At 40.2% G+C, this 24,901-nt stretch overlaps 2 protein-coding genes across 8 annotated transcripts; one reads left to right on the top strand and one right to left on the bottom strand.

The window, feature by feature from the left end:
- The first annotated feature begins 9 nt into the window (after nt 1–9).
- hpn (hepsin) lies at nt 10–24,870 on the top strand. Of its 6 annotated transcripts, none has more exons than XM_082551978.1 (14): nt 10–99; nt 787–822; nt 2,613–2,755; nt 10,881–10,988; nt 11,169–11,234; nt 11,412–11,541; nt 11,628–11,747; nt 11,937–11,977; nt 12,264–12,429; nt 12,742–12,932; nt 13,860–13,955; nt 14,214–14,356; nt 14,540–14,704; nt 23,991–24,870. In XM_082551978.1, exons 3-14 carry the CDS (start codon nt 2,719–2,721, stop codon nt 24,033–24,035), a joined length of 1,308 nt encoding a protein of 435 aa, XP_082408104.1. In that variant the 5' UTR covers nt 10–99; nt 787–822; nt 2,613–2,718; the 3' UTR covers nt 24,036–24,870. The 6 variants fall into 6 exon arrangements, with proteins under 6 accessions (XP_082408104.1, XP_082408105.1, XP_082408102.1 ...); XM_082551976.1 differs by lacking the exon at nt 10–99 and adding an exon at nt 117–170 and having other exon boundaries at nt 745–822; XM_082551975.1 differs by lacking the exon at nt 10–99 and adding an exon at nt 547–624 and having other exon boundaries at nt 745–822.
- Nucleotides 15,241–18,949, bottom strand: LOC309717424 (uncharacterized protein C14orf93-like). 2 transcript variants are annotated; one of them, XM_082551987.1, is made up of 7 exons: nt 18,561–18,949; nt 18,305–18,366; nt 18,108–18,205; nt 17,908–18,026; nt 17,460–17,777; nt 17,295–17,353; nt 15,241–17,205 (listed from the first exon to the last, which is right to left on the bottom strand). In XM_082551987.1, the coding sequence occupies exons 1-7, from the start codon at nt 18,642–18,644 to the stop codon at nt 17,097–17,099; spliced, it is 849 nt and encodes a 282-aa protein (XP_082408113.1). In that variant the 5' UTR covers nt 18,645–18,949; the 3' UTR covers nt 15,241–17,096. The 2 variants fall into 2 exon arrangements, with proteins under 2 accessions (XP_082408113.1, XP_082408114.1); XM_082551988.1 differs by lacking the exon at nt 18,108–18,205 and having other exon boundaries at nt 18,305–18,666.
- Nucleotides 24,871–24,901: the final 31 nt, after the last annotated feature.

Genomic DNA, 24,901 nt, shown 5'->3' with positions numbered 1-24,901 from the left:
GTGGTGCTCTGATCCTCCCAACCTTCTTTGGCTTCACTCTCACCCTGTCTAACAAGGCGTCCTCTTCTAGTCTTTGGGTAATTCAGTGCAGTTGTATGTGTAAGTCAAATGTCAAATTCCCTTTTATACTATCTGCCAACGAGGAACTAGGACCGTGACTAGGCTTTCATGTCAGTAAAGAGAACTTGGTGTGTGTTTGTGTGAGAGAGAGGGTGCCGGCTGGTGGATACTGCATGCATCTGCTGACTCAGATTGAGGTCAACAAGTTCAGTATAATATACAAAATAACAGCTGACAGTGTTTGTCTCAGTGAGCTTGTGTTTATATGTCGGTGCGTTGAGCTGCGGCAGGTCTGTAGGGGTCCCGAGAGAGCCCTCGCGCGCGGTTTGTCCACTCAGAAACGTGTGCTGACGTCACTCGTGCCCCTCTCTTGTGCGCAGATGACCGCTCGCAGGACGACCACAGCACACGCACACACAGAGCGACGAAACTAAAAGTTTGTTTTAATTCGTCCAAATGTTCATCTCTCTCCAGTTAGAAGCGAGCTCTGGTGGTTTTGGTTGACAGGAAGAGCTGTCGTAGAAAACGGCTATTTACTGTTTTTTCTTCGTCTTCTTTGTTGGGGTCAGTAACCTGTGGAGAGAGCAAAAAAAGGGGGGGAAGGATTTACTTGGCAAAAGCTCGGAAAGTTTTGGATTTATCCGTGTTGGCGTTTAAAATTGCTATCCAATTTCTTCCTATTAGAGGTTTTATGGGCCTTCTTTTGATTTGTACATCTTTTTAAAGCGAAAGGCTCCACCTGTAGCTGAGGAAAACAGACAGGTGAGTCATTGTCTGGAAGGCGATTTGAATGGTGTCTTTAAGCCTTGTTGGTTATTAGCAGTCACGCTCATTTCGTTTTCTCCTTAAGGAGTTAACCTTGCTCAAGTTATTTGAAATAGTCTAAACTAAAGTTGGCAGTGATATTTTAATTATTTAAAGTTTATATGGCGAGCTTCTTAAAATGCCCTTGGGTCTGTTTAACCTGTTTAATCAGTGACACTCAGCGGTTTAAATTAGTCTCCAATACTCACTGCCAATATTAGCCTACAAACAAACACTTTTCAAACGTCACAGCACAGGTTTTACATTGTGATGTATAGAATGGCAATGGGATAGACTTTTATACAGCCAGGATACATTACTTTAAATGAGATCTTCAGATCTCAGCGATCTCATTTGTATGTTGTATGTATGTTGTGCTTTTTCAAAAGCAGCAAAAATTGTAACTAATTTTTAAATGACCATCATCCACTTATCTGTTATTACGCACATGTAATTACACTCACTAGCCACATTTTTAGGTCCTTGGCAGCAAACCGATGCATTTAGGCAGGCAGACATGGTTAACACAACCTGCTGAAGTTCAAACCAAGCATCAGATTAGAGAAGAGGAAGGATTTAAGTGACTTTGAACGTAGATTGTTGTTGATGCCAGATGGACTGATTTGAGTATTTCAGAAACTGCCGATCTGCTGGGATTTTTCCAACTCAACTATCTCCAGGGCTTGCTGGGAATTGTCAGAAAAGTAGAAAATGTCCAGTGAGTGACAGTTCTGTGAGAGAAAATACCGTGTTCATGTCAGAGGTCAGAGGAGAATGACCAGACTGCTTTGAACTGATAGAAAGGAAACAGCAACTCAGATAACCACACATTACAACGAAGGTATGCAGAAGAGAATCTCCAAACTTGTCAAACCTCGAAGCAGATTGGTTAATAACAGGAAGTCGAGATTTCAATTCACACAGGCTTATCCTGTGTGTTGTAATCTAAAGCTGGATAATAGGAGACTGAAAAAACATTATCTGGATTGATGAGTCTTGATTTCTGCTGATAGGGTCAGAATTTGGTGTTGCGTGGATCCACGCTGCCTTGTTTTATATGTTCTGGTCGATGGTGGTGGTATAATGATGTGGATTATCTTAATAATGAATATTATAATAATGAACCATGTTGCAAAGTTCAGATCATCTCAGCCTGGTTTCTTGAGCACTGCAATGAGTTCATGGTACTCAGATGGCCTCCACAGTCACCAGATCTCAATCCAACAGAGTGCCTTTTTGGGATGTGATGAAACAGGAGATTCCTAGCAGCCATCAAGTCTGCAGCAACTGTGTGATGCTGTCGAGTGGATATGGACCAAATGTTTCCAACAAATTGTTGAATCTATGACATGAAAAATTAAGGCAGTAGTGAAGGCAAAAGTGGATTTAATCTGGTACTAGCAAGGTGTACCTAATAAAGTGGCAAGTGAGGGTGTAATTCATAGTCGAGCCCAATGTAACAGGAACTTGTTGGAAAGCCTGGATGGGTGTGGGTCTTGGGTATAGAGAATAGACATACATCCTCCGAATTAAACAAAGTCAGTGACTAACAGCTGCTGTAACATCTCAGAGTTTCAGGAATTAATTGAAAATATAAAGATCAGATGTTTTAGAGATCATAAAATTTATCAAAGCAGGTTTTGAGTGAATTGTTTCTGCCCAAAGATAGACTATAGTACAATATTATACTACCCGCTTTATCGATTTTTTATCTTTTTTACACAATCCTATCAATGTCATGCTGCCAGACAAAAGGGAGCACCAAGGACTTGGACCATCTGCCTCAAGGAGTCAAGGAGAGGAAGAGAAAGGAAGAAACTGCCGCTGTCGACTGTTGCTTCCTGTTGTGCACAAATGTATGCTGAAAAATTTGTGACTGAAGGAAAGATGGGTGAGTGCGCATGTGAAATATACAAGTCTTTGCAGTCTTATCTCCTGCCTTTCACACACACACACACACACACACACACACACACACACACACACACACACACACACACACACACACACACACACACACACACACGCGCATGCATGCATGCATACATATCTGAAGATTGAAATGCTGCGCTGGTCATGCTGCAGCCCATGCTGCCTACTTTCTGTGTCTGGGAAGAGACATCAGTCCACATGACAGTTAACCATTAACTGCTTTTTGCAAAGCTGGCTGTCTCTATGATAGTCACTGGAGTTATTTTTGAGGTTCTTTTAGGGTGAAAAACATATACTTGAACTGGCTGATGTTTTTCTCTTACAACAAGAATAAGCACCCAACCCAAGTAGAAATCTGATATGTCAAAGTCCTTTGCACACTAGCACGGTAAACTGTAACACAATATACTAACTGCAATAACAACATCATCCCTTGGCAATCGTAAACTAACTACTTACTGTAACCTTAGTTCTCTTGTTTTATTCCAACAGCATCAGGGAAAACCAACATTAAAAAGAAACCAGAGACTCCACATGTCCTCCTGTCTTTTGGTATTAGCTAAAATGTGATGTGGCACAGTTTTATACGCAAGTTTTACAGCTGCAAATGACTTGATTGTAATTTATGGAAGGAAAGATAAGATTATTTGCCATGTTATTGCTGAAAGGCACTTGTGTCAGTATGAACTGTGACATTCTGTTTGTGATGTCTACATAAATATGTGACCTTTCAAGAGCTCTTATCATTTTAATCCTAAAACAGTACTTTAACACTGTTTTTATCTCTTTTAAATGTGCTACTTATAAGTTGCTTTCCTTACCTTACACGAGGCACAGCTTTCCAGCATTGAAGCCGATAGTCTCCCAGGAAATGAAGTTTTCCTTAAAATGATTTCCACATCTTCCTCGGTTCTTCTCCTTCGGCAAGGCTTTGCTGTAATTTACTTTCTGTGTTTCAGCATGGGTTTGCGAACCACTAATGCCTCACAGAAAAGGCGTCCACCCAAACACAGGCTGCGTCTTTCATGTGTGTAATTATATGGAAAACACACTTCATCTTAGGTGTGTCACATATGTTGTGGCTAATTTTGTTTTTGTCTGAGCTAAGATTAGGTGGTACGTCATCAGCTTTCAGAGGCAATCTGTGTTTGACTCAACCTCTACATGATTATATACCACGTAAGTGTGAATAAGTAAAGAAAAGGAAATATGCACATGCGTGTAAGCACACTCTTCTCATAGGATAGTGTGTCTGTCTTATTAGATTAATATTTCCTGTGTTCGTGTTTAATTTTAGTCGTGTTGTAACTTTAGCTGTGTGTGAGGTCTCTTTCTGCTCCTGTACTGTTATTATCCCACTCCTACTGTACCACACCTAGGCTTACTTGATGATGGACATTCCTCTGTTCGTTTTGCGAACCCCTTAAACCTTTTTCCTATTTATATTGCAGGGGATGTGTTTGTTGAAGCAAGATCAGACCTGTTTTGATGAACCAGTTACATAAATATCTGATCTTCCTGGTTTCCCCATGTCCAAATGTCGCTGCTTAGAGGATAAAGGATGATACATTAGATGCTGACAATGCAGTAAGGAATGGAGAGGGTCAGCAGACCTAATAAACATTAGCATAGCACAGGGGTGTGAAACATAAGGCAGGGGGGCTGAAATTGGACAGACTGCGATCCGGCCCACTGAACAGCTTTTAAAAATGTGACGGAGGGCAGATATTTTTACTTTAACTGTAGTTTAAATAGGTTTTTATAGTTTTTCCTACTGATAAAAGTCCCACCCACATTTTTTTTTTACAATAGGTTCACAGCAAAATAAAGAAATTAATTATCAGATTTTTTTCTGTAAGCAAGGTCCATAAAGACATGGATGAGCGAGTTTAGTGTGGAAGAACTTGACTGGCCTGCACAGAGTCCTGACCTCAACCCGACAGAACACCTTTGGGATTAGAGCAGAGACTGTGAGCCAGACCGTCTCGTCCAACATCAGTGTCTCACCTCAGAAATGTATTTCTGGAAGAATGGTCCAATAAATACACTTATAAACCTTGTGGAAAGCCTTCTGAGACAAGCTGAAGCTGTTATAGCTGCAAAGGGTGGGCTGACATATTCAATTAAATTCTTCATTATTGATTAAGAATGGGATGTCTCTTAAATTCATGTGCATGTGAAGGCAGATGAGTGAATACTTTTGGCAGTATAGCGTATCATAAAATGCACTGTGGTAACATGACAGTAGTCATGTGGTGTGGTGTTTTTGTGTTTTTGAACTTGGTTTAGGGAGGCTTAACCTGTCATCTGGTGCATAGCTGTTGCTTTTTAACCAGCAGTCAGATGCTACATGCGATGTTAAAAGTATAACGTCCAACATCCCACAGAATGACTAACATGTGACTCATGATTGAGAACAGACATTGGAAACTATAAAAGAGTTTGTGGATGATCTGCACGTCTCTGTGGATTGGTCATGTACTATATTATGATTCATTCTTACCCTTATTTGCCATAAAGACAACAAACCATGGCAACAATCTATCCAGACACACTTCGTAGCAGCTCTAAATTTGGAATTCATGGTAAAATTACACCAAAACAGTGATGTTGCTAATACACACTAACTAAAATGTTTTTGTTGACTAAGCTTGTTGTTAGCAAGAGCTCAGGGCTCAGACTTTGTATCTTGTAAAAACTTTTGTTAGTAGCTTTTATGTTTGGGTTAGCTGTCAAGATAAATGAACAGGATTTGCTAGTGCGTTCTTTCAGGGTAGCATATATTCCTAATATCATTCATATGGACTACACTCAGTGCTTTATAGGAACATTAACTATTTTAATCCAATCATCGACTATAAGACCACAGCGATTTCAGAAAGCCCTGCCTCATAATACACACATTGACATGTATACCCACACACACAAGAGAAAAGTGGGTCTCAGGTAGAGGTAGATACAATGGAGAGCTTGTTCTGACCTGCTTTGTGATTAAGAAAATGGCATGTGGGGAAGTATAGCTGGAAAAAAGAAGGAACGGCCAATATGAGGAACAAGAAGGGTGAGTGGCACCAGTCTAGAGATGTTTCACATGTAAACTGGGTATACTGGAGAGAGAAACAGTTAGAAAGTGACCTTTATTCACATGTAGAATATGATTACATGTAGCTAAACAACAAGTCTATATGATGCTTTGTCATTTCTTCAAACACATTAGATTTATGTGTGGGTGTTGATGGCTGGAGTGTGCAGGTGGCAGGAAACACTATGCCCACTAGTGTGAATTCTCTAGACAGTTACTCTTGTCTCTTGAGTGGGCTCAGCTGGCCATCACATGGAGTTTGTAATAGGAAGATGGAGGGGTATACCTCCTTTAATGTCTGACCTGACTGAGTTAGACATTTTTTGGTCTCACGTCTCTGTTGGATGTCTATCAATGTTCAGGGCTGCAGTGTATTAAAGCAGCAGTAGTGTAGTGGCTCTATCCAGAAATCCCTGTGGGGTTGTGCCAAGAAGGACATCTAATGTAAAAACCAACAACATTTCTTTGTGAAAAGAGAACAGCCAAAAATAGCTTTTTGGCATGTTTTTGTTAGAGCTGAGGTATGGTGGAAAGAAAATGTGAAAGAGCAAACATGGGTCGTTAAGCTTAATCATACATCTCTATACCTCTGTTTCTATCTTCACCATCTCCTTCTGACCTTTTGGTCACAGCTGTTACTCACAGTTTCAAAGAACAATAACACCATTGTTTAGCTGGATGGGAAGCCTGAGGACAGGAGAGGTGGAGGAGAGGACAGGTATGGAATGGGAGGAGGAGAAGGAAAAAGGTACAAAGAGAAGAGAGGGAGGAGGCAAGAAAGACGTAGGGAGTTTTCAAGCATCTGTGTACAGGTAGAGTTAGTCAGGGAGCAGTATCGGTTTTTGATACCGGCGACACGGGCGGTTGCCCGGGGTGGCATCATGGTGGGGGACGGCATCACGGGCATCGACCAAAAAATAAATAAAATTGCTCGTACTCATGCTGCCTCGACGTCATGCCAGCGCATATTGGGAATGCCATAGGCACCGATCGGTTTTCTATCGCCCATTTGCTGGGAGTAAGGGCGCCCTCCGTTTGCGAGGTGCGCCTGCTGCTTGCGGCACAGGGAGGAGAGGGCGGGGCGGCGGGGGATTCTCTGGCTGGCTGGCTGGCTGGAGCGGCGTCTAATAACCAACTCGCAAAATAAAACAAAATAAAAACAAAACAACAAACACGAAAACACCAGACATCATGATACAGACTTATAATTTGCACCGATGTTTTTTCGAAATTCTATACACGAAAAGTGAGCGCGAGAGCCCTCGGTGCACCTGCTCGCTGCTGAAGTCAAAGTAAACTATACTGTCGTCTCCGCTACTTACAGTCCAGTATATAGAGAGACGAGACGACGAGGCTCCAGTTACAAACAATAAATATAAGAAGAGTAAGAAAATAAACATATACATTAGGAAAGGGATCAATGACAATTTAAAATTTATAATTTACAGTTTGAAGATTTAAAGTCTTACACACAACCCTTCGAAAGGGTCAAAAGCTCTTTCCAAATAGAGCACATTTCATTCATAATGTTGTAAATCCAAGCCCATAATGTATTATTATGTATTCATGATTTGAATCCCGGGTTGTGTGAAATCCAAGAAATAAACCCTAGACAAAGCATATCTGTGAACTAAGGTGTAGGTCTATTAGGTTATGTTGTGGTGATCCTCGAGTTGGGGGATGGGTGTTCATACTGGAGTGCAAAATTAAAACCAATGGAAGATGGACAAGGGAGTGTTCGCCCAGGGCGCCAAACAGGCTAGGACCGCCACTGTCAGGGAGAGGTTATGTTGTGCAGTGTGAGGAGTTAGCAGAGTAGAAGGTTAAGGTCCCTGGATCAGCAAGTCTACACAACTATCACGTTTCTTGATAACAACATAAAAATTCAGCAACTGTGGAATTGAACAGTCTCACTATATTTTCTTTTTAATGCAGTTTAATGCAATTTTTAAGATTTTTTAAAATTTTGCTGTTACACTTCTGCTGATCACATACTGGACAGAAAAATCCACATAAAGTCAGTACCTGTGGGGCAGGAGGGCTGATGGGGAGTAGATCTAATAAGAAAACCATTTAAGAACCCTTTAAAATGACCTGATCATGTTTGTTTCAGTGACATGTGTAGGCCAACTCAATGTGTCTGAGCCACAGATGTCAGGCATGAACTCTGGAGGTCAGAACTGCCCACCAAAGGGTCCTTTGATGGATTTGCAGTTTGAAAATTGCAGAGGACACAGGCATAATTTTCATACTGTTCACTGTTATTAAGAATGAGTCACATCATAAGACAGATTGTCTAAACTGTTAATTTATCCAAACTAGTGTTCTGAAGTATCATTAGGTTTATCCATCATCTGCCATACTACATCAAAGTAAGGTAGTCAAGCAAAGGAGCCAGGGTGACATGTAAAGACTAAAAATATGCAGAAAAATGAGACATATTGTTGAAAGTGCACTCATTACTCAGACATCTTGAAATGGTTATCATGTTTAGGGAATGTCATGGTAATTTCTGGGCTTTGTTATGAACTGTTCTCTTTTAAAAGTGGAACGATTGTACAGCATGCATCTTTAATGACTTAAAAAACAATAATTGAGTGCACAAGTTTGTATTTATTTTGGAGTTACACAGACTCCCACTAATATTGATTAAATGTCTATTAGCAGCGTGCACCTTGACCAGATGCTTTTTACAATCATAAACAAGCTTTGGCATAATTCTGGCTGGACATGTGACCACTCTTCACAGCAGAAGAGTTGGTTGGTTTCCTGACATTGAACTGGCCTTTAAACACAGAACACAGATTTTCAATAGGATTAAGATCTGGAAGTTCATTCCAGACACGTAATGGGCCATTTCTCAACTACTGCGGAGTACAGGATCTTCAGTTTAAGCAATTGCATGTAAGTACAAGTTATTCTGATATGTCATCACTTTGTCAGTCGGTGCTGAGCAAGAAGGAAGTTCCTTTTCTAAAATTGACATCTTCAAGCTCGAAACTTGTAGCCAAATGCTTTCTGGACAAACATGTTATGATCAGACGAGACAAAGATTGAACTATTTGGCTAAAATGGCAATAAATATGTTTGAGGGTGAAAATGTGAGGTTTTCAAACCTAAGAAAAATGTATGAGCTGTCAAGTATGGTGGTGGTAGCATCATTGCTGTTCAGCTGCCAGTGGTACTGATACATTGGACAAAGTGATGAAAGAACGAAGATGGACTGCCTCCAGGTTCTTCACCTCAAATTATTAGCTAGATGGTTGAACCTATGACACAGCTGAATAGTCCAACAGCACAAGGATCCAGGCACACATCAAAAGTTTTAGGAATGTACAAAGTATAGTAATGTTAAGCTTCTGAAATGGCTTTTTCAAAGCCCTGACCTCAAACTTAACTAATATTAGTGTACATATTCAGCTCCTGATGCTGTGTGGATTTGAGAAAATCCAAAAGAAATCGTTCAAATTCTTGTTTTTTAGATACTTTAAAGACGTATGCTGTACAGTCATTCCACTGACTGTACAGCATACGTACAGTGATCAAGGAAATTAATGGAAAGCCTCAAATCACAATGCCCATGATGAGTGTTTGTAAACTTCTGACCACAAGATGTAGGTATCTTTGCATCTGTCCCCATGATCTAAAACGAGCTTAGATCTCTGTATTCCTGTCTTTATTAAACGACTTGAACGTGAAATGACCAGCAATACTTTTAAACACTTGTTCACATAGCTGAGGCTAGAATGCGGTGTTCTTATTATTAAATTCAGGAGTACATTTTAAGGTTCTTTACACTATAAGGTAAAGATGCTACAGTACAGTAAATGACTTGTCAAATTGTGAAGCACTTGTGTACTCAAGTAGCCACTTGACATATTACAGTTTAGTATTTCCATAAGTTTCATCATGGCCAGTTAATAACTATACTAATGCTGGTGTGCTTAAGTATATCATAAGTGAAATATAAGTTGATATAGTCAGTGTGGTTGGGTATTTTATTTATACTTGTATCACTGTGGATGCCAAGGACATGAAGGAGGAGGAGAAGTGGAAGTACAGTAGTAAAGATTTGAAGCTGCAAGTCATCTGATTTTAGATGTGCTGTAGTTATAACCTTGATGAAGATTGTAACGACAGTGGGTTTGTGTAAATGGTTGGTAGTGGGAAGAGACACGGGGAGACATATAATTCACTATAAGGGATTGCATGGCAGACTGACAGTTATCGTAACGAGTTTCTTTATTATTATTTGAGTGAAGTTTAACAAACTTGTCAAAGCAAGAACAGGACTTATGAAACTGTTACAACAAACTGCAGACCAAATGGTTGTAGATCATGACAGTGAGCAACCCGACACAATACCAGGAACTTGAGACTGGCATACTAAAATGCTGTAATACTGTTAGGTTTTCAGTCCATCACATGTGTGCAATGAAAAATGAGTAATTACTCAAGGTCAAGTTGACAAGCTGTTCTCACAGCAGAGAAAAGCAGACAGGAGGGGAAACACTGAGAGCGACACCCCAGTGCAGGTGCAACACAAACAGACAGTACGTGCACTCAGGACAGCTTTGGCACTATATCATAGTTGAAGAGTTTGTTCTTGCTTGGTGGAGAAATCCTAGACTTTAGACTATTGATCAGTAAGTGTCACTTGTACTTTTCAGTTTGTGCCAGGGAATGTGCTGTATGTCTGCTCTCACTGGGGCTTGAGCCATCTCTGTGAGGGTTTGAAGGGCAGCTGGAAAGTAAAAACATGAACTACACAGCAGCTACGCAGCTAGTATAGCTCACTATTTACTCTTTTAGATTTCATCACCTTTTCAGCAAAGTGTATTTGTTGGTGTGTTATGTAACGTTAAAAGCTGGAGTGCTGCACAAGCATGTTAGCATGCGAGCTTTTGTGCTTGTCAGTGTGTTGCTGTGCAAAGATGCTTTTATATTATCCTCTGCTATTTTATGTATGCTTGTTTGTGTGTCCTCAAATGTGTGTGTGCAGGGAGCAGGGGCATCTCTCTGACCTGTGTACTGACCCCCTGTCGGGTAATTGGAGTGTGTGTAACGCTGATGACCTTGGGAGCCATTGGAGCAGCCGTTTGGGCCGTAGGTCAGACTGCAGTTCTTGCACACCTACACACATTTGGTTCAAAAGTGTTGACGAACATAATCTGTTATTGTTGATATTTCAAGCAGTTGATATTCTGTGCTCTGTGCTCTGTCTGATGATGCAAATGCTTTCATTGTTTGCTGTAACAGACTGATGTGCTGTTTTTATTAAACTTTGTAGTTACATATTGCACAATGGAGGAAGACATAGAACAGTATGATGGTGAGTCTACTGATAGCTTTGAATGTATGTCTTTCTTTCTTTTTTCTTCATTCTTTAATTAGTGATACCGTCAGAACCCCCTCCACCCCCCCCCCCACACACATATATATATATATATATATATATATATATATACTACATTACAGGAGTATGTGCTATTGGACCAGTAGTTTTAAAAGTTGCTCTTACAACTCCCCACAGTTCAGGTAAATTCACCTGACCAGCATCTCAGAGTCTTCGACTCCACTCACAGGAGGTGGCGTCAGGTGTGTTCCTCCCCAGTTGATGAACTGCTAGCTAGCATCAGCTGTGAAGAAGTGGGATTTGTCAGGTGTGGTAATTTCACAGTTGTATCTCGTTGTTTCAGTGTGACACACTGTCATCCTCGGGACTAATGTGTGCGCGTGCTTGTTTCAGCGTGGTGAATTACTCAGTCACAGCCGTGTCAGAGGCCAGCGGCGATGCTGGAGACTTCTTCTGCGTCAGACAGGAAGAGCTCAGCTATGGCAAGAAAATCAAAGACTCTTTGTATCCATGGTAACGCATACACCTGAGTGGCTGTCTGTCAGCGGTCTGCCCTTCTACTACACTGTCCTCTCTGTTGCTCTTCCTGTCTCTTCTTTCACTCGTCTTCTCTGTTAACATAGAGGACAGCCGAACACTGGCTTCAGTTTTTGGATGTTTTCTGTGTCAGGTTGTTACTAACTCTGTCCGTCTTTGTTTCAGTGACTGTGAAAGCCGGGAAGTTCTCACACTGTTGTGCCAAGGTAAGATCGCAGATCTCCACTCATTCTGTCTGACACACTGGCCCACTTTATACACCGACACCCAACACCAACACTGTTTTCACCCCGGTGTGTAGAGCTCCCAGACACGGTCTGTTCTTGTCTTCTTTCTACTAATCTCACATGTATTTATTAAGCTATTGTCTGCTTTGTTTACTTTTTTAAATGGAGCTATTCTCATTGATTTCTTGTCCATAATATATCAGTCTTTCAACTAGAGTTTAAAAAGTAACTGGTCTTTTTCCTCACTGTTACTATCTTAAACCAGACTGCGGCAGACGTAGTTTTGCGGCAGACCGTATAGTGGGTGGTGTGGACGCCAGGCACGGCAGCTGGCCTTGGCAAGTCAGTTTGCAGTACGATGGTGTTCATCAGTGTGGAGGATCCATTATCTCAGACCGCTGGATTGTTTCTGCAGCTCATTGCTTCCCAGAGTAAGTGAAACAGATAGATTTAACACAGAAACAACAGCTTGATGGATTATTGTAGCTTTTTGGAAAATCCAAGGCATACATGAAAGTTTAATAAATTTGTACAGACAGTTTGAATGAAACTGTAATTTTACTTCTATGAAAAGTTCATTTTCAGCATAGCTGTGTGTGTATTTTGCCCTCGCCACATAGGGACAATCATCAGACTGCTCTGCCTGCTGTTTTGTTTAACGTAGTGTTTGCATGTAAATTTAGATGTTTGTGTGCATAAAAAAACACATCACAGCTCTCCTATTTTTGCTCTTCTAATGCTAGGCGGTATCGCTTTGTTAATCGCTGGCGTGTGCTGTTGGGCTCCATCTACAATAAACCTGTCAATGCCAACGTAGCGGAGGTTAAGACCATTGTTTACCACAGCAGCTACCTGCCCTTTGTAGATGCTAACATTGACGACAACAGCAGAGACATCGCTGTCCTGGCCCTCACTCAGCCTCTCACTTTCAATGGTAGGACGCATTTGCACATCATCAAAATCTGCCTGGTTTCAGTAACTTACCTCCTAAATTTGATCCAACATAATTGTTTCAGGATAAAAAAAATTGCAACTGTTGGTTGTTCCTGATGCTTTAGGGTGACACTAAAACTTAAACAAGCACTGTGTGCAGAATATTTTACATATTTTAAAAACATATATATATATATATATATATACATACATACATACATACATACATATATATATATATATATATATATATATATATATATATATATATATATATATATATATATATATATATATATATATATATATATATACACACACACATCTTGGTAATGTGATAGACTAGAATTACTACAATCAATTAGTTACAAGATTTTAGGGGAGGAGAAAATAAATATCAGAGCATAAACAGTATTTATACTGAATAAAATACTGGGAAAAGTATCAAACAACTCACTCAAAATTCTGAAATATGAAATAATTAATCACAGGTTTTTAAAAATCTAATGTGACGATACCTTATAGGCACTGAACTAATTACTTCAATTACTCTAATTGAGAAAGACTGCAGATAGGAGATGAAGTGCGTCAGATACTGTTACATCTCTGTGCTGTCATCTACTACAAGTGTTATTCCAGTACATCATGTCTGACATCTAGTGTTCAACATTTAGAACTGCAAAAAAAGAAAAGAAAAGATGGAAACACTTTGGGTGATGTCAACAAGAAAGCATGAATGAAAGGGGAACAGCTGAGGGGTTTGGGGGAATCAAGTAAGAGGGAAGGTAGGAATGGCTGGCTTTCTTCAGGGGGTGACATGAGTTAATGAAATGTGACAAAATCAACTGCCTGCTATTTTCATTAAATGTATGCATTTGTTTTTGTTAATAAATATTTGTTTGTGTTTCATGTTTGTCTCTGTGTGTAGAATACATCCAGCCTGTTTGCCTACCTGCATATGGCCAAAGGCTGATAGATGGACAGATGGGAACAGTGACAGGCTGGGGAAATGTAGGGTACTATGGTGAGTATACGTTACATTAGTTATTGATAAATTTGGTAATATTTCTATAGAACGTCGTCTTCTTGCATTCAGTCGTTGTTTTTGTATTTAAACTTATCATATTTTGCATGAATACTGCGGTGCACTAAATAACAATAACATAAATATAATGGGAAAGGTTTCAGTAGCGTGACGATAACAACTATTCATACGTGACTGTTTATATTCAGGTAAAAACACAGTTGCTCATATTTAAATTTTGATCATTCTAAACTATAGGCCATCTAGCAGATGTTCTACAGGAAGCCAATGTCCCCATCATCAGTGACGCCGTCTGCAATGCTCCTGACTACTACGACAACCAGATCACTACTAGTATGTTCTGTGCTGGCTATGAGAAAGGAGGCACTGATGCCTGTCAGGTCAGATTGTGCTCATGCAGCATTTCTGTCTACTTTTGTTTAGTCTGATAAGTCCTTCTTTTACTGGCATGAATATAAATTGGCATGCGTACTGATTTGATGTTATATCAGTGTCATGCATGTGATTTTCTCTTATATTTTCCCATGGGTAGTTAAAATGTGAGTGTGTGTCTGTTGTTTTAGGGAGATAGTGGTGGACCCTTTGTGGCTGAAGACTGCTTGTCCAAGACCACTCGATATCGTCTGCTAGGAGTAGTGAGCTGGGGAACTGGCTGTGCCATGTCCAAGAAACCTGGTGTCTACACAAGAGTGTCCCGATTTCTGCCCTGGATATCCTCAGCCATGAGGGTAAGAGTCCTGCCATTTTTCATTTCATCGGACACTGCATAAAAACTGTCTGTGCAGCCCCATCCACTCAGCCAAATCTCCTTCAGTCCCAGCACTTTCGATCTTAATTGTTTGCAACATGTGATGTTCACTTGTGCAAGAATGAATCACTTGCAGGGGATGGGGTTGGAAGTCTGAACACATCTAATTAGCATCTGAAAAGGAGTGACTACATTCGCTCACATTCTGTCACTGGAAGAAGCCACCAAGAAATATCACTTGTGATTTGTCATAAATACTGATCCACTGTTATACAGGCTTAGGTAAACACCTTCATAATCACAAGTCTGTGTCAAAAGAGACTTGTCAGAAGCCTCTGGACTACACATTCCTGATTTATATTTGTATTGCAGTTGCACTATATTGCATTGATAGAAATCATTGACTTCAGGTGTCAATGATTCTACTTTTATGGCCACAGGTGTGTAAACCAAGCCCCGAGGCATGCAGACTTCTACAAACATTTGTGAAAGAATGAGTCGCTCTCAGGAGCTCAGTGAATTCCAGTGTTTTATTGTGATAGGGTTCCACCTGTGAAATTTCCTCTCTATTAAATATTCCACAGTCAGCTGTTAGTGATATTGTAACAATATGGAAGTGATTGGGAAACAACAGCAACTCTCTTTGGGGGAAAGAAGATTATGGCATTGGGTTGTTTTTCAGGAATTGGGCTCAATTTCTTAGTTCCAATGAAAGGAAACCTTAATGCTTCAGCATACCGAGACATTTTGGACAATTTCATGCTCCCAGCTTTCTGGGAACAGTTGGGGATGGCCCCTTCCTGTTCCAATATGAATCTGCACCAGTGCACAAAGTGAGGTCCATAAAGACATGGATGAGCGAGTTTAGTGTGGAAGAACTTGACTGGCCTGCACAGAGTCCTGACCTCAACCCGACAGAACACCTCTGGGATGAATTAGAGCGGAGACTGTGAGCCAGGCCTTCTCGTCCAACATCAGTGTCTGACCTCACAAATGTGTTTCTGGAAGAATAGCCAAAAATTCCCATAAACACGCTCCTAGACGTTGTGGAAAGCTTTCCCAGAAGAGTTGCAAAGGGTGGGCCAACATCATATTAAACCCTATGGCTTAAGAATGGGATGTCCCTCAAGCTATTGTGCATATGAAGGCAGACAAGCAAGTACTTTTGGCAATGTTCCCAGACCTACGAACTGGTGGGTTTACTTCTGACATCCTCAGGCCTGTAAATCTGCAGTTACACCCAAGACTATATATTTATGTTTCCTGTGAGCAGAAAGTGCAAATATGCAAATACAGCTGAAACTACTGGATCAGTTAGTAATAATAAAGTAGATTTTTATAGCACCATCAACATGATCTCATACACACACAAACACACACGCGCAAAAACACAATAAAGAGCAAAGTCAGCTTGAATAAATAGGCAAGCATAAAACTTAAAACAACACTCACTTTATCTCACAAAGTGTTTCATGGAGTGGCACAGTGGTGCAGCAGTTAAAAACCTGTTTTATGGTATTGCTTTTAGGTATTTGACTAGGGAAAGGGGTATGCAACTATTGCAAACATGAATATGTGCCGTCCTCCATGGACCCTCAATGTGGTTGAACATTAACTGGTTGAAAAGTGGGCTGGAACAGTGGTGTTCACCACAAACGAGAGAAGCGCGAGAGACATATCAAAAACATAAAGCATGAAAAGAACAGACACAATGGACACTATTTCACTTCTGCTCTTTCTGTGTTTTAACTTTGCTCTTCTCTGCTGCTGGCAACGACCAATAACAGCACTAACAAGAGTAGTCCACAGGCCAGTCATGTATGACCATAATCAGCTACAACATGTAGACAGCAGTCCTCAGAGCGGTCTCTAGGATGTGACCACCATTGAACCATGTTGATGCCTGAACATTGCCACAAAGTTCTTGGTTAAATCCTGCTGGTTGCTTCTTCTTCACGATTTTCCAGAACCCAACAATATATTTGTCGGGTTAATTTCAAACTGGCAGCAGGTTTGGATAAGAGAGTGATTTCCTGCAGCTTTGTAATGGATTTGCTTGTCATCCTATGTCAACTGTGACAATCATTAAGAAAATGGATGGATAATTGTGTGATAAAAAAATAAAACAACTGCTGTATCTCAGAGGCTTGATGATCTCCTGAGAGGAAAAATTGAGACACTAAAAGGAAAGAATGGACTGTTGTACATCGGCTTCATGTCATACTGTGATAGAGAGGCTCAGGACCAGTTCAAAAGAGCATTTCCTTTTAATTTCAGCTCTGCCGTTCTAGTCCCCCCCCCATGTATACAGGTCAGTGGTAGTGTGGAGATTGACTTGAGGTGACATTCAGTCAGAGATTTAATTCATTTCATTAGGCCACAGTCACACGGAGGATCTCATTATCCACGCGGTGATGTTCTGGACTTTCAGCTAGAGCGTCGTCCAAAGGAGGCAAGTCTGTGTCATCGGGCGAGCTCAGTCTGTCAAAACACAAAGCAAATACATCATAAAACATACAGCAGGTATTTAAACAGAAAAATGTGTCTCATGCTTTTGTTTTTAAACTTACAGTTCTTCAGTTTTGTAACTAGTGCAGTCGTTCTCAAAGTTGTGATGATTCATAGCTCTCTATAAAAAACACACCAAGACACAAACTGGATTATAATCTTTTTCATCTATATTCTTATAAGGAAGCTTGAGTGCTATGCAGTTGTTAATAAAACCATCACCCAACCTGGGGGATAAGATGCTCTTTGAAATGTTTCTTTGCTGCATCTGGATTGTATGCGTTTGGAGGATTTCTGTCTGAATCCGGTCCAATATGCAGACGTCTGTGATGTGTAGATGTGTATTTTGGATTAGCTTCCAATCTAGCCTGAAGAGTCGCACACAGATCGGTGAGTTCTTTGCTTCGAAAGGAAGGAGGCCTAACAATCCACCCAGCCACCCCTTCAACAGCACCATCCTCCTCCTCGGACATCATATCAATTGTTACACCCCTCCAGAAGTCCAGTTCATCTGCACTGAGGACTCCCTGCCTGGCTTCCAGCAGCTGTAAGCAGAAGCAGTACATACAGTTGTGGATGTGCAACCTCTGTGTGGTGACAGTTTGTGCACTAATGTGACTGAAAAACAGTGCAGCAGTACTGTCAGTGAGTTTAAATCACATCAGATAACTTTACCCTTTTCCTTCTCTGACGGCTGCGGGCTGCAGTCTTCATTGCTTCAGCCTGGGCTGCAAGGTCCGGCTGGCTGTAGCGGAAATTCCTGCGTATGGTCTCATAGTATGTTTTACAGGCAGCTGGAACCATTAAGAGAGCATGTCACAAACCTGGAAACAGACAAAGCTACAGTAAAAGAGTAAAGCACAAACAGTGCTTACATAGAATGGCATCTCTAGCCAGGTTGTGCAAATCCGGACTTTCAGCCAGAGCTTGGACCAAATGAGACGTGACTGCCTCATTGTGAGGCGAGCTCAGTCTGCGAAATCCAGATGTTTACACGTCAGCGATCACATTGCGATATATATGTATATATGTATTATACAGCCTGTACAACTTACACGACATAATATCTCACCCTTCTTCGGGATTATAGCGCTTGCGATTTCCCTTGGCGTTATGAAAACGACGCACCGCCTCCTACAAAATAAAACACCATAATTGACTTTATGAACAAACTCTCTCATCCAGCTGTTCCCAGCTCGTCAGATGTGCTAGTCGTTTAGAGCTTAGCAGTTAGCGGTGGCTTCTCTCTGCCTCTCCTGCTCGGGGTGTTTGTGCGGCTCTCCTCTGCCTCCTTAACGCACACGCCGCATACATGCACACATACATACCGCAATCTTGGGATTGTGCGCCCGTCTTTTCCTCTTCTCCTCCACACAAGCGCGGGAGTTCACTACTTCTTCTAAAGCGGTCATCCTCTCGTCTATGGAGTGCAGCTTTGCGTTTACCGCTGTTAGTTGGTCATTCACATCAGCAGCAAACCGAGTCAGCTGACGAGACAGCCCTCTCACAGCAGTGAGCAGTTTGTGGTCTCTGCTGTCCGGAGCAGCCAGCCCCGGTCTGTGCGGGGAGTTCCCGGCATTGCACGGAAAATCCAAGCCGCCAACACACGGTGTCCTAAATCTACCCAGCCTGACAACTTCTCACCAAGCGGAGAATAACATGCTCATATGGTAATAAGAGACGCTCTTCGCGAGGTTCCTCCAATCACCTGCAAGATCCTGGTCACATGGAAACCTCATCCAATTATATGCGAGGCTAAGGTCACAGGTACTCCCGGCCGGTGTGGCGCCCCCCGCCCCCAACCTCATTTGCATTTTTATAACTTACAGCATTTTCATTTGCGTGTGAAAGCCTCCACCTTACCTGGGTGGTGCCAGGCTTCTCTGACATGCAAAACTAGCTGAAATTCAAGTTCAACATAGATTCCCAGCAGTTCCTGATTTTATGTGCTGCCTACAAATTCCTGATCTCTACCTGCACCTCTGCTGCAATTCACTGTGCTGCTTACTTCAAAACCCCCACTTTCATGTGGTGATGTTCTTATTAGCGTTTTACTGTATTACTTGAATTTTATTATCTTCTAATAATAACAGAAACACAATGGTGGTGTTTACATATGTTGGGCAACATAACCTGCTGAAGTTCAAGAAAACATCAGAATGGAGAAACTGATAGGAAGGCAACGGCCTGTTACAACAGAGGTATGCAGATCTCTGAATGCACACCAGCCACAGTGATAGTACGTTTATATTTTAAGTCTGTGGAAAGATGTCATTCTAAATAAAGAAATTACAAAACAGCTTGCAAACCAACCATGACATCTTTCCACAGACTTAAAATATAAACGTACTATCAATTACAACCTAGTGGCAATTTCAGCTTCCTTTTACATCATCTTTATGATTCAATTCTGTCATAATCAATTGAGTCTGATTTTGCTTTTCAAAATGAAAACCCAATATGTGTTGAAACAGCAATTTTCATTTTTAAAACATTCTGAAATAATTGAAAGAGTATATCACATATGGACAAATTCGACGGGCCATTAATTTGAAAGGCGAAATCAGACCAACATGAAATTTACATGGTTTTACTGTCGGGTTGGATACTGTTGATCTAAAGTGGAATTATCCTGTGGAAACAGCATCTTTCAATTTAAGAGCATTTTGAAATCGTTAAACGAGTAGGTCGTCTACGGGCAATTTGAAAATACTTTTATTTTGGAAGGCAAAATCAGAGTGACTTGATCTTAACATCGTATCTCTGTGGGGTTGTATACTGTTGATTTAAAGTGAAATTATTCTGTGGAAACAGAAAATTTCCTTTTTAGAGCATTCCGAAATCACTGAAAGTTAGGTAAGTTATTGGCATTTTCAACAGGCCATTATTTTGGAAGGCAAAATCAGAATGACTTGAAATTGAAGTAGTACCATGGTGTGGATGTACACTTTTGATCTAACATGGATTCATCCTGTGGAAAGAGCAAGTCTCATTTTTAGAGCGTTCTGAATTCTTTAAAAGAGTAGGTCGTATATCGGCAATTTGAAAAGTCTTTTATTTTGGAAGGCAACATCAGACTGATTTGATATTGATATGGTATCACTGTGGGGTTGGATACTATTGATCTAAAGTGGAATTATGCTGTGGAAACAGCAATTTTCCATCTTAGAGCATTTTGAATTCGCTCCAAGAGTAAGTCATATATGGGCAAATTGAAAAAGCTTTTATTTTGAAAAGCAAAATCAGACTGACTTGAAATTGACATGGTAACATCGTGAGGTTGTATACTGTTGATCTAAAGTGGAATTACCCTGTGGAAACTGAAATCTTCCTTTTTAGAGCATTCTGAAATCACTGAAAGTTAGGTAAATTATGGGCATTTTCAACAGGCCATTATTTTGGAAGGCATAATCAGAATTACTTGAAATTGATATGGTAACATCGTGAGGTTGTATACTGTTGACCTAAAGTGAAATTATCCTGTGGAAACAGCAATTTTCACTTTTAGAGCATTTTGAAATCTTTAAAAGAGTAGGTCGTATCTTGGCAATTTGAAAAGTCTTTTATTTTGGAAGGCAAAATCAGAATGACTTGATATTAATATGGTATCACTGTGGGGCTGTATACTGTTGATCTGGAGTAGAATTATCCTGTGGAAACACGAAATTTCCATTTTAGAGCATTTTGAAATCACTGAAAGTTAGGTCAATTGTGGACAATTTGAAAAGGCTTTTACTTTGGAAGGCAAAATCAGAATGACTTGATATTAATATGGTATCACTGTGGGGCTGTATACTGTTGATCTAAAGTGGAATTACCCTGTGGAAACAGGAAATTTCCATTTTAGAGCATTTTGAAATCACTGAAAGTTAGGTCAATTATGGACAATTTAAAAAGTCTTTTATTTTGGAAGGCATAATCAGAATGACTTGATATTGATATGGTATCACTGTGGGGCTGTATACTGTTGATCTAAGGTGGAATTACCCTGTGGAAACAGGAATTTTCCATTTTAGAGCATTTTGAAATTGTTCCAGGATCAAGTCAGATATGGGCATTTTGAAAATGCTTTTATTTTTGAAAGCAAAATCAGAATGACTTGATATTGATGTGGTAACATCGTGAGGTTGTATACTGTTGACCTAAAGTGAAATTATCCTGTGGAAACAGCAATTTTCACTTTTAGAGCATTTTGAAATCTTTAAAAGAGTAGGTCGTATATGCTCAATTTGAAAGGGCATTTATTTTGGAAGGCATAATCAGAATGACTTGATATTAATATGGTATCACTGTGGGGATGTATACTGTTGATCTAAGGTGGAATTACCCTGTGGAAACAGGAAATTTCCATTTTAGAGCATTTTGAAATCACTGAAAGTTAGGTCAATTGTGGACAATTTGAAAAGGCTTTTACTTTGGAAGGCAAAATCAGAATGACTTGACATTGATATGGTATCACTGTGGGGCTGTATACTGTTGATCTAAAGTGGAATTACCCTGTGGAAACAGGAAATTTCCATTTTAGAGCATTTTGAAATCACTGAAAGTTAGGTCAATTATGGACAATTTAAAAAGGCTTTTATTTTGGAAGGCATAATCAGAATGACTTGATATTGATATGGTATCACTGTGGGGCTGTATACTGTTGATCTAAGGTGGAATTACCCTGTGGAAACAGGAATTTTCCTTTTTAGAGCATTTTGAAATCACTGAAAGTTAGGTCAATTATGGACAATTTGAAAAGCCTTTTATTTTTGAGAGCAAAATCAGAATGACTTGATATTGATATGGTATCACTGTGGGGCTGTATACTGTTGATCTAAAGTGGAATTACCCTGTGGAAACAGGAATGTGCCATTTTAGAGCATTTTGAAATTGTTCCAGGAGCAACTCAGATATGGGCAGTTTGAAAATGCTTTTATTTTTTAAAGCAATATCAGAATGTCTTGATATTGATATGGTAACATCGTGAGGTTGTATACTGTTGATCTGGAGTGGAATTACCCTGTGGAAACAGGAAATTTCCATTTTAAAACATTTTGAAATCACTGAAAGTTAGGTCAATTATGGACAATTTAAAAAAGGCTTTTATTTTGGAAGGCATAATCAGAATGACTTGATATTGATATGGTATCACTGTGGGGCTGTATACTGTTGATCTAAGGTGGAATTACCCTGTGGATACAAGAATTTTTCATTTTAGAGCATTTTGAATCGTTAGAAGATTAAGTCAATTATGGACAATTTCAAAGGGCCATTACTATGAAAGGCAAAATCAGACTGACTTGATATTGATATGGTATCACTGTAAAAAGACTGTGGTTGGAAAGTGTTGATATAAAGTTCAAATAGTATTTGGAAATACGACTTTTGCTTTTAAGAGCATTATTAAGTCATTGAAAGAGTAGTTCAAAAATGAAGATTCACAGGGCTTTTACTTTGAAATCCAAAATAAGATGGCCTTGATAGTGACAGGGCACAATTAGGGTACAAGGCTGTGTCATATAGATCTAACATTAGAGTTTGTAAAAAAAAAAAGCCTAAATTATATGTTATTATGTTCTTAACATATCTGTTAATTCACTCGAAGTTGGCTTTTATTTTGAAATCCGGTTTCCACATCCATTCCCGTAATACTTTGAATACACAGGGAACGTAAAACAAACTGGAGGCTGGCTTGACTGCAAGTCTCGAATTGGAGGCTGGCTTGACACCAGTGCCACAGGAGTGATGGTGTCACTCCTGCCAGCAAAGAATGGAAAAATTAGACTACACAGGCTCGTCAAAACTTGACATCAGAAGACTGGAAAAACACTGCCTGGCCTGATGAGCCTGCACAATTTGTGAGGTCAGACACTGATGTTGGATGAGAAGGCCTGGCTCACAGTCTCTGCAGCAATTCATGCCAGAGGTGTTTTGTAAGATTAAGGTCAGGACGTTGTGGAGGTCAGCCTTCCACATTTAACTCGTTCATCCATGTCTTTATGGACCTTGCTTTGTGTATAGTCATGTTGAAACAGGAAGGGATCATCCTCAAACTGTTTCCACAATGTTGGGAGCATAAAATTGTCTAAAATGCCACGGGGCGACCGTGGTTCAGGGGGTTGGGAAGCTCATCTGTAACCGGAAGGTTGCTGGTTCAATCCCCCAGCTCTCTCTGTCCTGATCGTTGTGTCCTTGGGCAAGACACTTTACCGTACTGGTGTTGGCACGATGTGCTTCTGTCAGTCTGTCCCAGGGCAGCTGTGGCTACAACTGTAGTTTGCCTGCACCAGTGTGTGTGAATGAATAGTGGAATGTAAAGCGCTTTGGGTGCCTAGAAAAGCGCTATATAAATGCAGTCCATTATAAAATGTCTCTTTATGTTGAAGCTTTAAGGTTTCCTTTCACTGGAACTAAGGGGCTGAGCCCAATTCCTGAAAAACAACCCAACACCATAATCCCCCCTTCACCGAACCGAGTTGCAGTTGTTTCCCAATCAGGGATACTTTGTTATAATACCACTAACAGTTAACTGTGGAATATTTAGTGTTACATTGAGACCTGAGAGCGACTCATTTTGTCACAAATGTTTGTCGAAGCAGTCTGCATGTCTTAGTGCTTGGTTATATACCTGTGCCCATGAAATTGATGAGAAGACCTGAAGTTAATGTTTTGGATGGGTTGCTGAATATTGATGTTTTAAGATGAATAGAATGATACAATTAAGAATTTCATCCTGTTATAACATGTTCAATTCTGCTTTTGTTTTTCCTCAGAACTATCAAAACTCACCCGGTGTTCATAAAATGGCACGGACATGAGATTCCTGCTTTCATGTTTCTGCTTTTTCCACTCTTGGATGACAAAATGGACAGTCCCCATAAGTGATACTGTGACTACATAGGTGCTACGACAGGGGGAAACAAGGCTGTGATGTTCCCCTCTCGTCAAGCCTTCCATTCTCACTGAAGCATTTTTCTGAGGATTTTAACAACTCTCTGAGCCTTTACTGTAGAGTGAAAAGTCTGGACACACATGAAGGTGTGACACAGTCACACCTTCATACCGTACATATTATCAAATGTTAACAGAGGCTTATGTCTTTGCAGGGATACACAGACAGAGCCCAGACATGAGGATCTCAAGTGATGAGCTTACTGATTCACTGCAGTAATCAGAACCACTACAGTTTGTAAACTACATTATTTTTCTGACACCATTTTCTTTGCATTTCTGTGGAAAAAAAAAAGTTACCAGAAGTAAACCTATAAATACAACATCAGTTAATTGCGTACTTATAAGGTCTGTTTGAAGAATTCATGATGTAATTTCAAGCCTCATTTTATGAAATTCTTCTTTATGTGGAGATTTTATTTGTTCGCCCCACACAAGTCACTTTCTTCAGTGTTGGTCTTCCTGCAGCCTTCTACTCAGCAAGCCACAGTGAGTGCACCCTGCATCATCAATTAGTACTAAATACTTAAAGTACTTTGGTCTTAACAGAAAACTAGAGATTAGTGCTAATTAACATGTAGAGAAATCCTGGAGTTTCTGTTTTTTAAACTTAAAACTCATAACAGTCATTTACAGTTCAACCTGTACGTGTGTGATACACGCCATATCTTTTTATATGCAGTAGCTTTACTTTTTTATAATAAAAATAATAATAAATCATACAGATTACAGT

This window comes from Aulonocara stuartgranti, assembly GCF_965226115.1.
Source record: "Aulonocara stuartgranti genome assembly, chromosome: 11".
NCBI lineage: Eukaryota > Metazoa > Chordata > Actinopteri > Cichliformes > Cichlidae > Aulonocara > Aulonocara stuartgranti.
This window is presented reverse-complemented; position numbering and strand designations above follow the sequence as displayed.